The 20,448-nt window shown below is 38.1% G+C and overlaps 1 protein-coding gene across 17 annotated transcripts in view; it reads right to left on the minus strand.

The window, feature by feature from the left end:
- Positions 1–20,448, minus strand: part of SYTL3 (synaptotagmin like 3) — a 32,266-nt gene that overhangs the window by 5,253 nt on the left and 6,565 nt on the right. For 10 of the 17 annotated variants that reach the window (XM_040057582.2, XM_040057563.2, XM_058419584.1 and 7 more), the window contains 9 exons: positions 18,913–18,977; positions 16,309–16,360; positions 14,829–14,901; positions 13,802–13,874; positions 10,365–10,489; positions 6,677–6,820; positions 6,261–6,314; positions 3,847–4,025; positions 1,557–1,659 (listed from right to left, as the gene is read on the minus strand). In XM_040057582.2, the coding sequence (XP_039913516.1) occupies positions 1,557–1,659; positions 3,847–4,025; positions 6,261–6,314; positions 6,677–6,820; positions 10,365–10,489; positions 13,802–13,874; positions 14,829–14,901; positions 16,309–16,360; positions 18,913–18,977 (868 nt within the window). The remainder of the gene's footprint in view (positions 1–1,556; positions 1,660–3,846; positions 4,026–6,260; positions 6,315–6,676; positions 6,821–10,364; positions 10,490–13,801; positions 13,875–14,828; positions 14,902–16,308; positions 16,361–18,912; positions 18,978–20,448) is intronic. The other 7 variants (XM_040057567.2, XM_040057572.2, XM_040057575.2 and 4 more) reach the window with 1 other exon arrangement.

Consider the following 20,448-nt stretch of genomic DNA (forward strand, 5'->3'; position numbering starts at 1 on the left):
CTTGATCACTCTCCAGACATAGTTAGAGCCCTCTGAGACACTGCTGGGTATCTAATACACCCCTGAGACTGGCAAACCCAGCCCACAGGTGACCTGCGTGGAAAGCTGGAGGCAATGGCACAGGCACAGAACTCAGTACCCATATTTAGGCTGCTGAATCACAAGCCGGGTGTGGGCTCTGTGGCTGATCACCCTGAGTCACCCTGGGCTCCAGTGACTCCCAGGAGCAGTCACACACGCAGCTACCTCCAAATGCAGGTACCTTCACCTGCAGCTGAATCCCACCCAGCTGGATCTCAGTGTCTAGATGGAGTTCACCTGCAGTAGTGCTGTGCACTCCTGACCTTTTTTGCTACGCTGGATAAACTAATAACTAAATTATTTAAAATTATTTCTAAGTAAACACCTTTAGAGTTTATACAACCAGCTCAGGCATGGCTCTCACTCTCCTTGAATCAATTCTGCATGATTGGCACTGAAAAAGGACTATAAAACTAGGACCAGCGATTTCAGCTTCTGGCCTTTTTTGTCTGCCAGCTTAAACCCTCTAGCCAGGCTTTGGTCTGCATAAGAATCACATACATTACAAAAATCCTTTCATGCTGTTACAAAACTTTATCTATGGTCTTTACAAATATTTTGCTTGTTTCGCTCACTATTGACTCTTGATGTTCATACACACCAAGAGTTGGAGTAACACTGAAACTTTAGTGTAGTTCAAGAAGCAATACAATTTTGCCTCTTCACCAGCATTGTGTCATATCTCTTCCAAGACAATATATTACTGAAGAACTCATCATCTTATGTCCTACTTCCGCTTGCCAAAGCACACACCAAAAAATGGCTTGCAGTATCTGAGTACAGAAGTGGAGCTGGGAAAGCTGAGAACAGCCAAACTAATGCAGGCTCTCCTGGCTGACAGTACTCAGCTTCATATTTAATGAAGTGTCTCTGAAGCAAGAATAACAACTCCTGTTTCCTGTACACAATTCTAACAAGGATACAAGAAGCAATACTGAAAGGCATTAAGGAGTTGAAATCTTAACTGCTCATCTCTGCTGGGATTATTAATGTTTGAAATTAGACAGCACAAAGAAACATCAGTTGCAGAAAAGGAAGCAGGCACTGTTTGAGAGATGGTGGATTTCAGCTGGCACACAGTGAACTGTAGAGAGACACTTTCAGTGGCACTGACCAAAGGGGCATCACTTGAAAGGGATATTTGTGTAAAATTCCAACTCTTCTGCAATACACCCAGTTTCTGCACTGTACAAGAAAAAGTATCTATGGAAGACAATTTGCTTTTGCCACATGGTAAATCAGAACAATACTGGCATTCACTAAAGATACTTTCTTGGACAAAGGCAGATTTCACTAATGGTTTGAAATTTACTGTTGCAGCTCCAAAAGCAACTCTCTTATTTAGACTGAAAAAACATAAATTTTAAAATTATTATTTTCAGTGACTCCTAAATTTGCCCCATCAGGTCAGTTCAGAATTTGCAGGATTGTACCATGGAAAAGCACACTTAGCAGCATGGAATTGCAAACCATACCTTCAAAGTCTCATCAAACTCTGGATCCACTGTGCTCTTTTTGACAGCTGTCTTCCTCTTACTCCGAGGAGATTTATCAGGAAGTAAATAAACCTTCACATACCTTGGAGATAAAGATACATGGAAAGTGATCAGAAGGAGCGGGGAGGATCAAATGAAAAAAAACAACAAAATGAACCAATTAGGTGAGAGGAGACTTTTCTTAATTCTTAAACAATTTTATTGATTTAGTAAGTTCCCAAGCAAGAAAATGGCAAAATATGATTTACATATTTTCTCAATAAAAGTAGATAGATTATATGGATCCTTGTGTACCATTCAGCTAATGTGTTTCAATTCCACTGTACTTGGGAAGGGATTAGGACGTGAATAGGAATCCTGTTGTCATACTCTTGGGCCTCTGGTAAAACAGCCCCCTAAAGAAGTCACTGTGTTAGTCGTAGTGACAGCTTTATTATGAAAACAAAGAGCATATTATGTGCTCAAAAAAAAAAAAAAAAATATATATATATATATATTTTTTTCAACCAACTTTAGACTCACTGCTACTTTCCCCCAACATTCATGAAGAAAATCCCATCTTCACAACAACAGGTAATTATACAAAATAATTCATAGGTCTAACAAATGCTAATTATTCTCACAGCCACTAGGATGAAAATGAGAGATTGTCTAAAGGGCTCAAAATTGCCCTAACATTGATTCAAGAAAAACCAGCCAAAAAAAAATCTGGAAGCTGAGTTGGACCAATATCAAGCACCAATGATTCATACCCAAAGTTTCTCAAGTGTAGGTCAAGTGAACACTAATACCTAAACACTCCCCTTAGTATCAGTTCAGTGGGCTGTACTTGTGTTATGGCTTCAAAACTAAAGAATTTCAGCAACAGAGATTGCTTTCAGCTTGTCAGGGGAAGGAGTGGCTGTTTACATAATACAAAGCATTTTTAAACTGTACTTATACATATTTCAGATATTATTATTTAAATGGATTTTAAAACAGCCTCTTGATTAACTTACTGCGTAAACAAAATCTGCTGTCTCTCATATCATCAGTGCAGAACTTACACGTATTCCCTATTTTTTCCAAACTGATCCATAGGTAAAGCTACTTTTTAAAATATAGATACTGGAAGATTTAGCTTCTTGTTCTATGAGCCCAGATCATTTTAATTAAAACATAGCCAGCCAGACTTCAAACCAGCAAATAAGCTAAATAATTAATCAGGTTTTAAACATCAGTTAAAAGCCAGCTTTTCAGCAAGCATGTCAAATAATCCTGCTGTACGTTTTCAGTTGGCTTGGAAACCAACAGAAATATAAAAATATGTACCCATAGAGAATACAATGTTTACTACACAGCACTTCCCACATTGCCTTTCAGGCTTCCTGCAAGTGTTTGCCTGGCTTAATTACCAGGGGACTTAGAGAACCTTGACCCACTTCTGAAGTGCTCCCTAACAGCCCTTCTCCACAGGCTGCTCTTCCAGCATGGCACTGCTCATCACCAAGCTCATCTCTATAAACATTCTCTGCAGGACCTGCACAAAAACCATCGTCCTTCTAGGTGAAGGTGACTGCAAGTCCAGGATTCCAATGTGGGCACTCAAATGCTCCAACATGGTGAGACAGCAGGGGCAGGAACAGGTAGTTAGGGATTCTACCTGGTGATTTTCTATCAGTGGTTACTGCATGGCCAGAGAGGACTCTTTAATGATAAACAGAGAGATCACCAAAGTTTAATTATCCAACCAAAATTTTCTATGGCATATTTTATGCACAGAAATATCTACTCCTTCCTCTTACAACAGTACATTATTAAGCAGATTTAGATTTTAAAACACATTGTAGCCACTGAAATTTTTACTTTTATCACAGAAGATGGAAGCACCCAAGTCGTATAGCAACCAGCCAGTGACCCACAATGGGCCACAGCAGGTGAATTAGGAACACGACACCTCATGTTTCAGCTACAACTTAAGAACTAAAAACTGAACAGCAGTTCCTGAGGCCCAAAGGTACTCACCAACAACACGTACCCAACTGCCTGCTCACAGGCAGGGAAAGAGAATTCCTAGCAGAAAGTGGTGATAATGGAGTAAGAACTGGTACAAAACCCATTTGTCTTGCAGTGTGTATGTGTGCAGAGGGTTGGTGTGGATGTTGGATGTTCTGAAGGTGCCAGTAGGGCATACCATCATGTATCAATCCATTTCACTCAGAACACGTGCACATACTGTAAAAAACAGAATATTTTCTTTATGTTTCTTCTTCTCTACAGAAATACTTACGGGTTACACTTTTTCTTCTTCTCTTCTCCATAACCCAGGTTCTTGCATCCCTTGATGCAAACTTCCAAGATGCAAGCTCTGAAGTTGTACTTCAAGGCAAACTCTATTTCTCCTGTGATGTTAGCCTTGCCAAAATTGCCAGACTCAGTGCAAATGCTGCTAAGACTATACAAACTCCCCTAAAAAAAGACAAATGTCTGATAAAAGCAGCTTCAGATCAAACAGGACAAAACATTCATTTTGCTCAATAGTCAGTATCTTTACAGACATCACTGTAAAGCTACTGCAAATCGTAAAATTTAGGGTAATCTGCACAAAACATTCCATTGCTTCCATAATATCCCTGAAAATCACAACTGTAATTGCAATTCTACTGGTTTGCCGTCTTCTCTTCAGTAAACTTCCTAGGCTGAGAAAAAGTTTTAAGTAATTTCTAGATCTGGAAACTCTTTTTGTATAAAACTGCTACATTGCTTCCTGTGAGAAAAATGGGCTAAGAATCTGAGAGGGAGTGAAAAAACCCTCTGAAATCTAAAAACATTTAAAAAATAATTTAATTAGACTGCTTTTAATACACAGCTCATAGTAGGGTACACTACCAAGACATTTGGTTCTACCAAGTATTAGAGGAAATACCAAAGTTGCCTGCACATCCAGTAAATACTTTACAAGGTGTCCCAATTCTATATAAAAATTATGTACTCTGTATTGCAGACCATTCAGGAGGGACTAAAACATGAATACTTGCAGCAGTTGCATGTGGGTGCATAAAGATGATGTTCCCTAGTTCTCTTCAGCCACTTGATCTTCCCTTCATTTACTTCCACCTTTGGGGCAAAGGTTTGGATGCTGTATATACGGTCCATCCACACATACAAAGAGCACCTGTGTCTAGCATTTACAGAAGGCAGGACACTGCAGAGAAGGAAGAGACCAATCCTTTGTGTGGCCCAGCCCAGAGACGTAACTCTAGGGCACTATCTTGCCTTCACTGTAACAAATTATCAGCTCAGACAGTTTGCTCTCCATTCATTTATAATGATATTCTTTAAGGTGAGCCCTAGGAACTTTCTACACAGCATTTGTCACGAAGGCACCACTGTTGCGATCAGTCTCTCAGCAACACTACCCTAGATTGCTAAGATATCTGTGTTATATCACTCCTCCCCCCGAAAATAAACACCAACCCACACAGGACTGGTTGACCAAGGAGCTCTGCATTGCACAACCCAGCAGCTACAAGTGCAAAGCAGTGTTTGCAAGATCATATCTCTCTTCTGTGGAGATGCTTTTCTTCCTTTGTACAACATGCCAAATATTCAATTCACACCAATGGATTCTATTCTCTCTTTCAAGCTCTAAGCAACACATACACATGTGTCAAAAGAAGGGTTAGAGTCCTCACTGAGGAAGTCAAAAGAAGTGTTAGTACTCTTTGGACCTGATGCTTGTTGCAAATAATCTTACCCCTTCCACAAGAAGTGGATCAGTGTAATCAATCTAACTTGCAGCTTTGTTCAGCTCTGCGCTTTCATTCGCTAACATATTTCTATCACCAGACCAGAAAATGCTTATTTTCCACCAAAATCCTTTTTGGCACTGGAATGCAAACAGAGTTTTGTCCTAAGCTCATATGTCCTAAAAAAAAGTTCTGTGAAAGTTCCTCACATTTATTCCACAGAACACTATTTATTTTGGAAAGCTGGATAGTGTTATGATTAACGATGTTTGGACTGAATATCACTACATATGTCTAACATCTTGTACTTCTGCTGGCATGACTGGAAGAAATGCCATCTGAGTTTCTGGAAGATACTTTTTTTATGGAGTGACCTTTAACATCCAACAAATACCCATAAAGAGAAGATCAATGGAATTTTACTTCCACCTTTATAAGATAGTAGAAAATATTTCGGTTTTAAGCCTGAGCTTTTTATGGCCCATCTCAAATAGTTGTCATTGGAATCACAAAAGTAATACAAAGCTGTTTCCCATTTGTCAGCTTAACACCTCAAGCTCCACAGTGCAATGAACTATGAGAGAGCACCAAGGTCCCTGTGTGTGTTTCTGCTTCTCTGTCAAGTGAGCAGCCTGGTTTAATTTTGATTCCTTAAGTCATTTTAGTTCCCTTCTTTACAAGATCAGTCATGAATTCTTTGGATACTTCACCTTGCTTAACCTCATCAGTAATAGATAGAAATTAGCTTCCACAGTTAATCATAGAGGCTTTAAAGCATGTGTTGAATTCATTTATAACCAGCTTCTCTCTCGCTCTCATTTGCAGTATTCAAAATGCCATCCAGCAGAGGATGATTCAATGTCATCCCCTAAGCCTACGAACTGCTCCCCTGGCTTCCATCACTGTCAGTTTCCTCTCTATTCACTGGCATTCTGACATTTGAATTTCCACTGACATTTCCAATACCACAGTTCATGCAGACTGACAAAATCCTTCTGGTAAATGAAGCCTGAAGAGAAAAAGCCAGATATTAGGTGAGAGAGTACCACATTCATAATCCTGATCCTAATAACCAAATGGGAATAACGTTAGCTGCATTTGCAAAATTCAGAAGGAGCTGCTCTATCAATTATTCATTATCAGTGGATGATATATCCATCAATTATCCATTATTAATTTGCCTTAGGCTTCAAAAAGTTCCGTGTTACTATGAGAACTGTGCCAAAGGCATCAGTATTTCATCAGATACAAACTCAAGTGCAATTCTTCCTTCATTTTGTAATATAGTCGAAAATACACCAACATTCTGCACAAGCTTTTATACCTGTTCCCTTTAAACAGCTCTTCTGCCGTGTTTCACCTTTAACTTACGTGTTTTCTGCCATCACAGAAAACTGTATCACTTGTGGGACCGGTCATTATGTCTTCTTCCTCCTTCCAACTACTTTTGCTCTGAGTTTCACTGTCATTTTGGGCCCCAGTAATGAGCTGTTGCAGACTAGGTGTACTTTTCATCTGTAAGAAATTCAGAGAGTAATATTTTTTTTTCAGTTTAAGAAAATGTCCTGATTCAAGAATGCTATCAGAAGAAAATTCAGTAAATATCTACAACTGACTCCAGTAAGGGTCATGCTGGTGGCACACCTTCAAAGATAATGTAGTAACTTAATTTAAATGTTGATTTGTAACTCCCTCAACCCAGTGGGTGGTACACTCATTATATTAATAATTTTTTAAAATCAGTACACCACCAGCTAATCTAAGGGTCACAACCACAGCAATTACTAACAGCAGTCTACTATTAACACACCAAAAGTAGCAATATACTAATAAAGGTCTTTATTATGCCTTAATAAAACAGTAATTTTGTAAGAAAATATAATCTTGCCTCCAGGAAATTAAAAAATGTATTTTGCAATATGCATGACACATGCCCATATTTACCTGTGCTAGAATGAATGTAAGTTGAAAGAGATACAAAAATAGAAACAGACTGACAAGTTCCTATTGAGCTTTGTTTACAGAAAAAGTTTAAATTTCCAAGGTGTTCTTGACTTTGCTTTGACTAAGTCCATTCACCTTTCCAATTTTCCCATGAAAACCCTGATAATTTCTGAGACAGTTATCTATATCAATCAAAGCTCCTTGAGATTTATCTTCAGCCACCTCTGTTACCAAGAACAACAGCTAACAGAATGAAGTGCCAAAATACAAATACATAGGGCTGGAAATATGCTCAAAATATTGGTGTGTCTGGCACACCACTTCCTGGGGATAATACAATCTATGGAAAGTATGTTGACACCTTCATGAATAGGAAAAAAGCAAGATAAGAAATTTTACATGATTAGGATCTAAGAAAATAATTTCTTTTAAAAACTTGTGCAACAGATTATCTGAACAACTAAAAAGAGTATAGTGTGACTGAATCAATAGAAAGGATTAGGACTTATTTTTACAAAGGAAACAGGAAATGTGAGAGAATCTCTCCTGCACAGTCAGCAGAAAGCACTAGAGAATGAGGACAAGAGATGAGATAATACAGTGAGATTACTTCTGAAAAAAACAGGATGTGCAAAATCCTAACCAGTCTGCTGTTATTATAACACACAGAAAAGGTGATGTCTATCAAGTGCCCTGCCTTAAGAATAGATGCAAGAATTAAGTTACCTTGTGAGAGGGAAACAGACAGAAAATGCATTCACAATATAGTCTCAAAAAACAAACAAACAACCAACCACAAAAACAAACAAACAACAACAAAAAACCCCAAACAAAGTTTCCTAGCAGAGAAACTGTCTTCTGCTTTATAAACCTGAAACACAACCAATTTCACTTGCTAACCAAAACAAGCTCAAGCTACCGCACACTGAATTTTAGCTTCTACTTGGATCAGAAAGACTTTGCTATTGTGGAGTATGGAACATGAGAGACTGACAAGGCAACACAGCTACCAGAGCTGAGCTCAGCAGCAGGTCACACAAGCCCAGCCCAGCTGTAATGTCTGCTTCTGTTGCCACAGGAGAGGTATCCCACAGCTACCAATGCACCACAAACAGCTCCCAGACGTGGCACATGCCTGCTTCTTCCCTCAGTGAGGCAGGGATAACTGCACTTCCCTTAATAAACTTAAGGATTCTGATGATGAGAGGCCCTCAAAATCCAGATTTTACACTGGCTGCTACTTCTTTCCATTGGATTTGGGTTTTGTTCACTAATACTGAGGTTAAATATAATCTCTTTCAACTTTAATCTGAAGGAATGAAGCACTGCACACATCACAAATTTAGAAAACTTTCTTAAGAAACAGATAGTGCTCTTGAGGCTTAAGTACTGCCCCAGTCTTAAACACTGCACGTTCAAACTTGTAGTTGCAGTTACTACTTCACAGTCATTCCTTAGAGAAAAATACCATTTCTAGGGGAAAAGGCACTGTTCTGATTCATGCTCTGAAAACAAAAGTTCTTTTTGGGGTGGAAGTCATAACAGCAAGATTTCAACATGATATTTTCTAAATACAATTAGTTGTTTTGCAAGCGTAATTTAAAACAGGTTCTGTCCTATAACTTAAGGCGTAGTTCTAGTAAGGATGCAAACAGCTACCCTTCCTAAAGGAAAACAAAGTTGAAGGACACTTACAAGAAAAAAAAATCAACAGCAATTCTAGCAAAACTAAAATTCTAGCTTAAATATAGTCCCGTTGGTTCATATGACTCAGAAATAGTGCTCTGGCACACAAACACTGAAATCTATTTTTCAAAACCTGAAATGCAAAAGGAAGAGAGTGGGCAAAATCTTTAAATGGGCAACTAAAAACCCACACAAACAATTTGGATTCGCCTACTAGCTCATTTCTGAAGCCAAAGAATCCATATCCATCTTTTAAATGTGGCAGAGTGTTTGTGACCAGCATGCAATGAGGCGTAGTCTGAATTCACATTGTCTCCAGCTGGGATGTTTTTCAATGCATTAGAAGAGCTGTGCTCTGCCTGTGGGATAAAGTTAACACCGAAGGGTGGTTTGCCACAATGAAAGCAGCACCCAGGCACTAACTGCACTCAGGTGCAATTAACAACCAATAATTGTTGCCAAGTCTATTGATAATTTAATCGCGTACAAAAATACCAGAATTAATTTAATGGAGTTCTCAGACCCTGCTGGGCCAATTCAAATTGCCCAGTCCATGCAATTTGACCTCCTGTCTCTTCCATTTATCAGCACCTAACACTCCTGAGGAAAGGAAAAAAGTGCACAAGGAAGCTGTGAGCAATGTGTGCCACAAGGTCTGGCCCAAAGCAAGGGCTTTTCTCAGCATCTAATCCAGGCACTTAGAGCAAACCACACTGACCTCATTCAGATGAACAAGGCAATTCAGCAAGTACCCACAATATGGAAAACCGAGTATTGACAAAGTTCAGTCATTTGAGAGCTGAAAGTGTACAAAACAAAATCTTCAGTGCCATTCTAAAGCACAAATGTGAGATCATCTTCAGCCCTGCACAGTTTGTAGGAAAACAGATGACTGGATTTTTCTCAAACTTCTCAAGAATACACTGAAAGCTAGAAACTGTAACCAAAGCAAAAGAAAAAGGGAAGTTGCATAGCAACTCACAGCAATGCTTTCTCCCTGCCAAGTTAAAAAAATGCTCAGAAAATGTCAGGATGCTCATAGTTTGTCCTGTTCAGCAGCAAAAGGGGCAGGAAGAAGACAAGACAGAGCACCTCCCTACAGCCCATCACATAGAGCAGGTATCAATTCAACCTCAAGAGAATCTGTAAGCACCTGACAGCAAGATGTCCCATCCTCACCATCCTTCCCTCCCTTGGTAAAAATCTCAGTCTAACATTTCGACTCTGGGCTGACATCAATTGTGCAAAATCTGTCAAAATCCTTGTGAAGAATTAAAGTTCTGACCACAGTCAGTAAACATCAACTACGCCCTGTTCATAAAATAAAAGCAAAATTCCATGATTCCATGTGCACATGATTGCTCTCACAAATATATTTCACTCTGAAACAGCTCACACAGTTAGAGACTGGGTACAATAATATGGATACCCTGCTTGTAATGTTGATTGCAGTATCAGACTGGCTCCTTCTTTGCTTTCTTCTTTCCACATTCTTCCCACAATCTGTAGTTAGGACACATCTGTCAACCATATCATTCTGGGACTTTGATATTTCTGAAGTGGAAATAAAGAGAAAAGTCACTATAACAAACTTTGCAAGAAGTTCTATAAATTTATAGGCTAATTCTGTAGCTTTCAAACTGTCATCCTGTACCTTTAGCATTGATCTCCTAAGAGTAAGAAACAGATGGGAAGACAACATACCACAGACAAGGGGTTGTCATTTTGTATATAATTATATTTTGCCAGCCTAAATCTTTCATGCTGTTTCAACTGGAAATTATACTCCTTGCTGCCTATCATTATAGCTGCTGCAAGGAATTGTAAGCCATCAAATACGGTTTCCTCTCAGAGGCAGCTACTACAGTCCCTATGTATAGTTTGATTTGTAAAGCAGTTTGGTTCAGGATAAAAGCAAAATCTTTATAACAACATAAAGCAACACAACAAAGAAAAGAGGAAAGAAGATCATACTGGAAAATATTTAGAAATATATCCAAAATATGGGTGAAAGGAAAGATATTACATACTCTGGTCCCAAACCACCTATAATTTTAAGAACCGGAATAGCCCACATGGACTTCAATAACATTACTCATATGGATAAACTTATGTCCATACTTAAGCACCTTGTTGAACTAGCACTTCAGTAACATGTAGTTTATTGCCAAATAAATCTACAGGACAATTGGACATTTAATGCCCCACTTTTCACTTCTTATTCCTCAGTGTACACTCAGAATTGCACTTAGAGGGAAGGGTAGCCCTCATTCATGATATCTGTAGTGGAATATGAGCAGGCTTAACTGCAGATACTTTGTTGTCAATCCCAGATAGACTCTCATGAAGAATTAAAAATTCATAAGTAGTACATGAAATAGCTATCATATGTTTAATTCATATAGAAGAAATAAACACTTCTCTCACAACATGAACCTCTGTGGAGGAACCTCAGACAGCAGACAATACAACATAATGGCATTCAAAACCAATGGCACTCAAGTGTGATTTTTAAAGACACTCTAGGTTTGTTCTTAGCAGCAATCAGTCCTCAGTTGTTTACTGTACTCTGTGTACACCATTAAGGCACCATGTGACCTATTCAAAGGCAGGCTCAATTAAGCCATCTCTGCAAATGAAACCCGGTTTTTAACATACACAGTGAAATCAGAGATCATAAAGAGACTGGAATTGAGAGTTCTAATGGAATAGATACAATCTGAGCAGCTTGACCAGCAGTAGCCTTGCCTCACACTCTCTTACAAGGAACAGGTTATTGTGTGAGAAAACACAAATGTTCAGTTTTCATATCTGTTCCTCTTTTGGCTTCCCTACCCAGTTATCAGTAAGACTGTCACTCTCTCTAGTGCCAAGGGCAATTTTTCACTGCAAATAAAACTACAACCAGTAATTCATTCCCCATTCACCAAATGGCCACCATTGGATTACGATCTCCTCTTGCTGCCAAGCCACACTGGAACAGGAGGTAAGAGCATAGAGGAGCAGACTGTACAGTGGCAGCTTTGTGCTGCACGCGCTGATCCCTCGCTCCCGCTGCTCTCAGACACGCACACACACTGCCTCCAGTGTGAGAGGCAGAACGAGGCTCTCCAGGTTTATTTACTGCAACACGTAAGAGCTGGTTTTACCAAATACCTCTGCAAACCAGGACACTGCTACCTAGGTAAGATGCAGAGTACTAACTTTAGACACTCGTGACCAAAAACGTTTATCAGCACAGCACCAGGTTTCATTGAGAGGCCATATTGTTTTAAAAAGCTGCTTTCCTAAGTCAAGAAACCCAAGTCTTTCTCTCTGTAAGACTTCCTATACTTTTTAATTACTGACTTCAGTGATTGCAACAGTCTGTTATTTTCTCCCAAATTAAACTGCTCCACAGTAACTAAGGAGGTGAGCACCTGAATGGGGTTTCACCCATAGCTGAACTGACAACTTCCATCTCCCTCTGCAACCCCTGCTCTGCTCTTCTCCATCCCCGATATGGCTCCTGACCACATGGACCAGCACTCCCTGTTGCACGTGTTCCTAAATATATCTTACTTCGAGCCCATTTAGATCACTAAAACAGCAGAAAAATACCTATGTGTTTTGTCTAGGTTAATTATCTGCCATTTAAATTAGCTAAACCAGTTTCCAGAGGGTTCCAGATGCTAATTAGAACAGCATAAGGCTCAAAACAGAGAGAAAAAGACGTGAGTGGAGTAGGACCTTCCTTTTGGTAGCAGGGAATTAATAAATCAGTTTATTAACTGTTTCAGTGCAACAGTCTTTACCAGTAACTCTGGGATATGGCCAGGCTTCAAACTAACAGAAAGCTGAATAAGTAACTTTGCATCCAGTTCTTGCGCTGCCACTATGACTGTTTCCAGTGTCTTAGACCACTGTATGCTCCTGTTTAGGAGCAAGGCACCACACGTCTGCATAGCTCGAGTATGTGTTCTCACAGACACAACTTTAAATTTGCATAGGTTAATGAGAACAGGTCTTTAAGATGGGCGGAAGAAGCTAAAGAAAAGACCAAACATGAGCTACAACAAGAGTTAGGGGGAAAGGCAGAAAGGCACTGAAGCCAGATTTGTTCAGGTATAATCTCATATGTGGGGTTGTGTAAGTTGAAGCTAGTAAGAAAATACTATGGTTTGTTCAAATCCATGCAAATTTGCAAGCCCCTGTAATCTTCTTAAGGCTCAGAAGTTGTTTTCCTCTGGTCACCGATGCCTTTAATTTGTTTTTCACAAATGCTGACTGTAGTTAGCCTTAGAGGTGCACACACAGTCTGCATTCCTAGGAACAGCAGGCAGCGTAAGAGAATGGAAGGAACCAAAAGCATCAGAATGGAACAGGAGTTGTTAGGACTGGAGACCATTTAGAAAAGCGCGCTGAAAAATTTCACACAACTAGACTGAGAGAGAGGAACGAAGCCCTCATGAATATTGCCAGTGAATGAAAATATTAAACTCCTGTTAAATGATACTCTTTGACTGAGTCAGTTGGGCTTTGGCCAGAAAACATGAATATCAGAAATTGGTTATTACTCTAACATGAATTAAACATACTGCATCTGAACACCTGGTAACTTAAAAGAAAAATTATGCAGTCTTTTCACATCCTTACAAGAAAGGTGTTCTGGTTTGATATAATCGGTTTATTTAACAACTGGCAGAATACTGAAGGAGAATTAGATTTCCTGTATTATTTTTCAGGCTGGCACAGCCTTGGCATTAACTGTTTCAGCCATTACCTGATAGCCTTTTTTATAACAGCTTCTTGGCCAACACTGCGGCCAAAATTTTGAAACCTTTGACTACGTTATTCTGGAATGACAAGACAGTGAAAGCTACTTACTTTTTATATGTGTTGTGAGAGACAAAAACAAGTTTTCCACAGACTTATTAAACCTTTTAGACTCTCCAAGTTCCTGCAAATGGGAGATGCAAAGAGAAAAGGAAATAAAAACTATTTGTAATTTTAAAGTCTCCATGATTACATATCTACACACCACATAAAAATCAGATGGTAAGGCTGCAGCCCTTTGATCACTTCTGTAGACAAACACATCTGAGGATATACACTGACATAGTTGGAAATTATCACACTAATGGACAAAGATGGAAAGTAATTTTTTCAGTTCCATGGTCTTTCACATGTAAGTGGACCGCCTCAGAGAAAGACTACATAGTAAGTTCATGAATACAGCTAATTACAACTGATTTGTTGTACAGTGTTTAATATTTTTATCTGCTAATTTTATTAACTTTTGTCTAATATTTAAAAATTAATTATCAATTTTATCATCTATCTAGTTTTCATCCAAGTCCAGGTAAATACATAAGAATGTTGCAAAGGGCTTCAAAACCAGGGCCTGAGAATCCAGCCCAAAATTAAACTAAACAGTAATTTAATGCAATTTCTGTGAGTTTCAAGCCATGTTTTACTAGAACTTTCTGTCCACTAGAAACTGCAATGCAAAGGCAGCCATCAAATTCACTGTTTCTCATTCAATAATGAAAGTGACATGTGACTACTGAATGTCATAGGAACTTGGGATCCTTCAGGTTTGAGAGGAACTCACATCTCAGTCCAGTCTTCCTGTGATGAGGCACCAAAAAACAGATGCAACACTTTAATGTCAAGTAGAGTGGTTACCCACTTCCCTCAAAAACTGAAAACTAATTGAAAACAGCCCTCATCACCACTAAAACTTCTCTCCCAGTACCCATGAAGCACAAAAATAATGACAAAGTAACAAAAGGCTGCATTTATATTGCAGAGTGATGTTACAGCAGTTATTTACCACATTTCTGTGGCTGACCTTTTCACATGAATGACACCCTAAGTGGTGCACTTCTATGTATGTTTTGCAGATACATACATTTCCCATCACATTGGTTCCTGCTGCCGATTCTGTGAAAGGAGGTGGAGTTGGAGGTACGACAGAAATTTTACTAGAAATTTAAGAGATAAACAGTGCAACAATTAATATATTGTGCCAACAGATGAAGAAATAAACCATACCCATGCACAGTATCTTCATTACCCATGTTTCCTGCACTCTATAAAATTCTGGGTCAACATCCTGTGTCTGTAAGAGTTGCAGCACAGGTTTATTGCCTGTTCTTAGGAATTAGGACTACCTTTCTACCTTATCAATCTTGGGGTGCTCCAGGTAAAGTTATTAAATTAGAACTATCAGAAAGACCTAATTTAGGATAGGCTCCCTAGATTTCTATATGGCTGGCAGTATTACAGTCTGTGTCCTGAGTTCTAACACACAATTCCTGTAAAATGCACCCCATGTCATGTCATGTTCAGAGATGTTTTCACAAAACAGTCATCTTTATTTACAATACTAGAAGGATCCTTCCTTGCCTGGGTTCAGAGCTGTTAAAGACCCTTTAAACATTCCTGCCATTCCATCTGTGGTAAATAGTCCTGGTCTGCAAAAAAAAAAACCCTCTGACTGATTCTGTAATCACAGATCCTAAACTAGCTGGTGAAATCAAGAAATCCTTCTTGATCCCTTTTTTAGTTTTTACCACATCCAAGTAAAAGCAAGTCTTGGTCAGGATCTTATCCAGCTAAATATAAGTTTCTTTCTTATGCGGCTGTGCCTTGCCAGACAATTATATTAAATTGAGACTATCTCTTCGTATCTTGTTTTACACGGGGCTTTTGGGGGGTTTTTTGGTTGGTTTGGGTTTTGGTAGTAGTAGTTGCTGTTTGTTGTTGTGGTTTTTTGATTTGGTTTATTTTAAGGCAGAGGGTTCCTTTACTAACATAATAAGGAGACTTACTTCATTATATATCACTGGTAATAATTTAAGTATGGTCATGCCTTGGTCTCTAGTCAAAGTATTTATTCACTGTAAATTAGATTTTTTATTTTTTTAAGTTTGGTAAGTGAAAGTGTCTAACTTCTTGTCTACTGTTTATTGTAAAGCTATAATATCAGCAAGATCTCCCATTGAACAAATAATTATGCTGTTATGACACCTAGTAAATAACTTATTTACAATCATTTAAGAGTATTTTGCAAATTTAAGAGATAATTCTATAAATAGTTATGCAAAAAATATAAGCAGATGAAACAAAGATAATGCATGTCCCTTCATTTCAAGTAAGATACTATTACTCCAAACATGAAACTTTCTCTCTCTGTTGTATGTGAGAGTCTGTGGACTGCTGACAGCTAAAAGTGAAAATTTTTCTATGCTTTTATCATCTGAATTCCAAAAGCATTGATTTTTTTCATAATAAAGGAGTATAAACTACTGGTTGGTTTATAACACAAAATGTATCACCCATACAAATTCACAGTGTCCTGGGACTGTTTATCCTTTTATGAGTCTTACCTCAGATTCTGGTAAGATTCCAAGAGCTTTGCACCAGCTGTTTCATGTCTGCCTATGAAGGAGGGAAAAAAAAAATTAAAAAAAAAAATAGTAGCAACATCAGTTACTGATGCCTGTATAATACTATTTAAAATCAGTGCCTTTCAGGAACTGGCCTGTGTTTACAGAAGCTCATGCACGTGCGAGTCAGGAATGAAATCAATTCCCAACTAATGTATCAGCGCACATGCCAAGCAGCACACAAGTTTCTCCTGCATCTCAAACCATTGAGATGGTGATTCCATACCCCCCTGTTGTAGGTGACACGTGCAGATGAACTCCTCACAGATAAGGACAACCACACAGAGATGCCAACCCGCCCGTTCCGACCGCGCTCTCAGCCTCCCAGGGTCCAGGAGGTGCATGGGCCCACCGCACTAAAGGGCACTTCAGCCACAAAACTCAAACAATAAGGGAAGCTTGAAAACCTGTACAAGAGCAGGCACACGGTCAACCCTTGCACCTCATGAAATTTCTTTTTCACTTTTCCTACTAGAGACCTGAGCAAGGATGAAAATGCTTGAGTAGATCACAAACACGAGCAAGACACTTTGCTAAGAGCATCCCTGCAGGGAAATGGCAACCATGGCACATTCCTCAGGTGAGCAGCCACATGATGTGAAGGCACCAAGGAGCAGGAGCTCCATCAGGCACCATGAAGACTCATGAAACGGTCGTTTGCTCCTGGGAGATCACAAATATAACAAATGGCAAATTTAAATCATCTGGAGTGACTTTAATCACTAGTAATTCCTGATACAGTAAGCAGCACGTGATCCCTGTTTTGCTGAAGATGTCATTAACTATAACATTACTTACATAAAAGTAATATACCTTAGTAGTGGTAGAAACAATAATCAGCTCACAGACATTAGAATTTTCAATCAGAACTCCACCATTCTCTCTCATTGATAAATAAGATTTGTTATCTTAGATTTTAAATTGATTGGTCACTAAAAGAAATCTACCACTTTTATGAAAATATTAATCTCATTCTTTAGGTAGAAGACAAAAAAATAATAAAAAAGCATAACAATGTTTTGTTTTTTGTTTTTTTTTTTACTACAAAACATGAGAAAACGTCACTATAAAATTTATATTTTTTTCAGGTAAACTTACTTTCTAATGATTACTTCAGTTATGTTATATTTTCAAACCAAAAGGGGGCACTGTCCCTCCAGGATTGAAGGATGCAGAAAGGCTGTTCTGTTTCAAAATCTGTCACTTTATAAACTCCTTTAAATATATCAGTTGGTCTAATCAAAGGAATGAAACAAAACATATTTCTCCGTTCACGTTTATCTTCTGTATATAGTTAGATCTTTGTGACTTCAACAGTATTACCATTACTAGTTAGCAAAATGCTTCAAGAGCCCACAATTCCTTGATAATTCAAAGTGAGAACGGATTCATTTTGCTGGAAAAAGGGACAGTCAGTAACTTGCATTATCAGATTCAATATCCAAGAATATTTTCCAATGATAGAGAAATTGATAAAATCACCAGCTTTATACTTGTTGAAAAGAATGAGGGGAAATTATTATCAATGGTTATTGGATGAAACTGTGCTTTAAAAAAAAAAAAAAATCAGTCAACTAACACTTTAAAATCAGAAATTGTGTTAGCTAGAATGGACTTCGGTGAAATCTTTCAAAGTTTAAATTAACTGTTTTAATTGGAACTTTCGTTTAATTTATTAATATGCTGCCTTTCACAAACACTTACAACCTAAAATTTGCCTGATTACACTCTTCCATCTATAAAATTCTTCCTATGCAAGTTTCCCAAGAGATATTTAAGGCCTAGTTCTTTCCTTTTTATCAACTCTTAAACATAAATGCAGATACTGGAAGTGAAACTGTATCATTTAACTACAGTCAGGCATAAAATGAAGTAGATGCCGATCTGCAGTGGCACTCCAAGGGAAAGAAGAAACAAATCTTCTCCACCTTGCTAGCTACTGTAGGTGAAAACAAACACTAACAGCTCCTTTGCTGGCAAAACACATTCCCCATAGAGCAATCCACCTACATCCTCTATAATTTCTCTTACAGCTTTGTACTTTAATGGCACTGAAAAGACCCAGCACAAGACAATGGCACAGCCAGCTGGCTGAAGGTAACAAAAGACTGTTTAGCTCTCTGCTGATTTATAGCCACACATGGTGGGGGGTTATTTCATTCTATTGTTTCTTTAAACTTTAGAACCTCCTCAGTGAAAACAACTGAAGTTTAAACTTTGACAAATTATGAATGCAAGATCATTTTCTTCCTGTACATATTTCTATATAAATTTCACATCATTGTGTTTCTTAGAAGTCTTACATATTCATTAATTAAAATTTACATGGCCAGCAATTGTCTTACTTTTATTACTCAGACAAAATAAGCTATATTTTTAAATGCATTCTGCTAGTTTGTGTTCATGTTTCATTTACTGGACAGACAGATGGACTGCATGGTAAAGTGGAAGAAACATTGGACACAGTGTCAGACTACATTCTGTGTTTCACTTAGATGGCAACTACACATTACATAGCAGTTTATGATCTGTTCCAGTGATTACCTTCACCTGGATACTTCTTTGCTCGTTCTTCAAAGAACCATTCACCAGCCTTCACTTTCACATCTCTGGAAAAACAATCAAAAAAATTACTCTAGTGATAAACAAGACCCAAAATTACAGTTACTTGGGACGAATCAGCTCTTACCTTTCCTAGCCATCCTATTGTCTCCTCACCAGGATTCACAAAAGGTGCTGAGTACCATTTACCACATTGCTGCGCTCCCTACCCTTCTTGAAACTTGCAGCTTTGATGTAAAGCTCACTGAAGGCAATGGAAGCAGTCTGACCGAATTTAATTGATTTTACATCATGACTAAAGATCAAATGTATTCTCTATTCACTATAAGAGAAATTCATTGACAGCTGGCATATCCATCTGTATTAGCAAGATAAAAAAAGGTAATTTCCTGAAGGAAAAGTAAAAAGGTCTTTTAATTAATAAAAATAATGTTTTCTTGGTTTTATCATTAAATATCTGGACAAGCTTATTAAATAATTAAGGGTGTGCAGCACTACACAAAACAGCTTAAAAACCAAGGACTCTCTATAGGGGGTTTCCACTGTGGCCACCAAATAACTGGAAACTAATTTAAAACAAGAGGAAGTGGAGAGGGTTATCTAGACAAGGATACCAAAAGTTAACTTTTGAATTTCCAGTTTAGTGCATACAGTTTGAAACACTGCAAAACGCACAAAGCCTAGTAACTATTTTGTATCAAGTGTAAACAGAGCTGAACTACCTATTTTGCATATTAGTTGCTAAATAAACTGAGGATTCTATCATGATGGTGTTAGTTTACAACTCTCTTCTAAATGATAAAAAAATATTTTAAACTAGTATAAATTTATTTAACTTAAGACCAATACTTTGCCGTGTATTTCCCTCTATTTTAATCTCATTTTGGCACCTGCAGAGGGAGTGTAGTGGTGGATTAATCTTGTGTTGGCATGAAGTAAATTTTTATCCAAATCCTCACCTTTTCTACAAGGATATTTGTCATCAAGCAGAGCTTTTGAATAATTTCCCAAACTATCATTCTTCACCTACATATTATTTTTCATCAAATGTGGAAACATTTCTAAACCATTTTGCTTAGAAAGATTACAGTGAATAGAATGGACTATGAAGGAATATTTTGATATTAAAAAATGTACCAATACTGTAAAAGAAAGACTGTTTCCTGCATCCGGAAATACAAAAATGTGATGCGGTGAAAGAAAAAAAAAATCAACTAATTCAAGGTAAACAAATTTGTATTTCTGACCATACTTGAACAAATCCCAGTAATGTTATTAATTGGTTTTGCTCTTTAAAATTTTATAAAGCAAGACTTCAAATTATTCATCAATCAGGTTTCTCACTCCAGTGGTAAGAGGCAGAAAATAGCAATTAGGAAATTGTCAAGAAATTGGCTATACTACATCAAAGCACAGCACCTTCAAGAGGCTGTGAGGATGCCCTGGTTCGATATTGAGTAGGGGAAGGATCTCTGTGGCTCAGAAACTCAAAACTGTTTCTACGCTTTGTTATTATCA

This window comes from Hirundo rustica, chromosome 3 (assembly GCF_015227805.2).
Source record: "Hirundo rustica isolate bHirRus1 chromosome 3, bHirRus1.pri.v3, whole genome shotgun sequence".
NCBI lineage: Eukaryota > Metazoa > Chordata > Aves > Passeriformes > Hirundinidae > Hirundo > Hirundo rustica.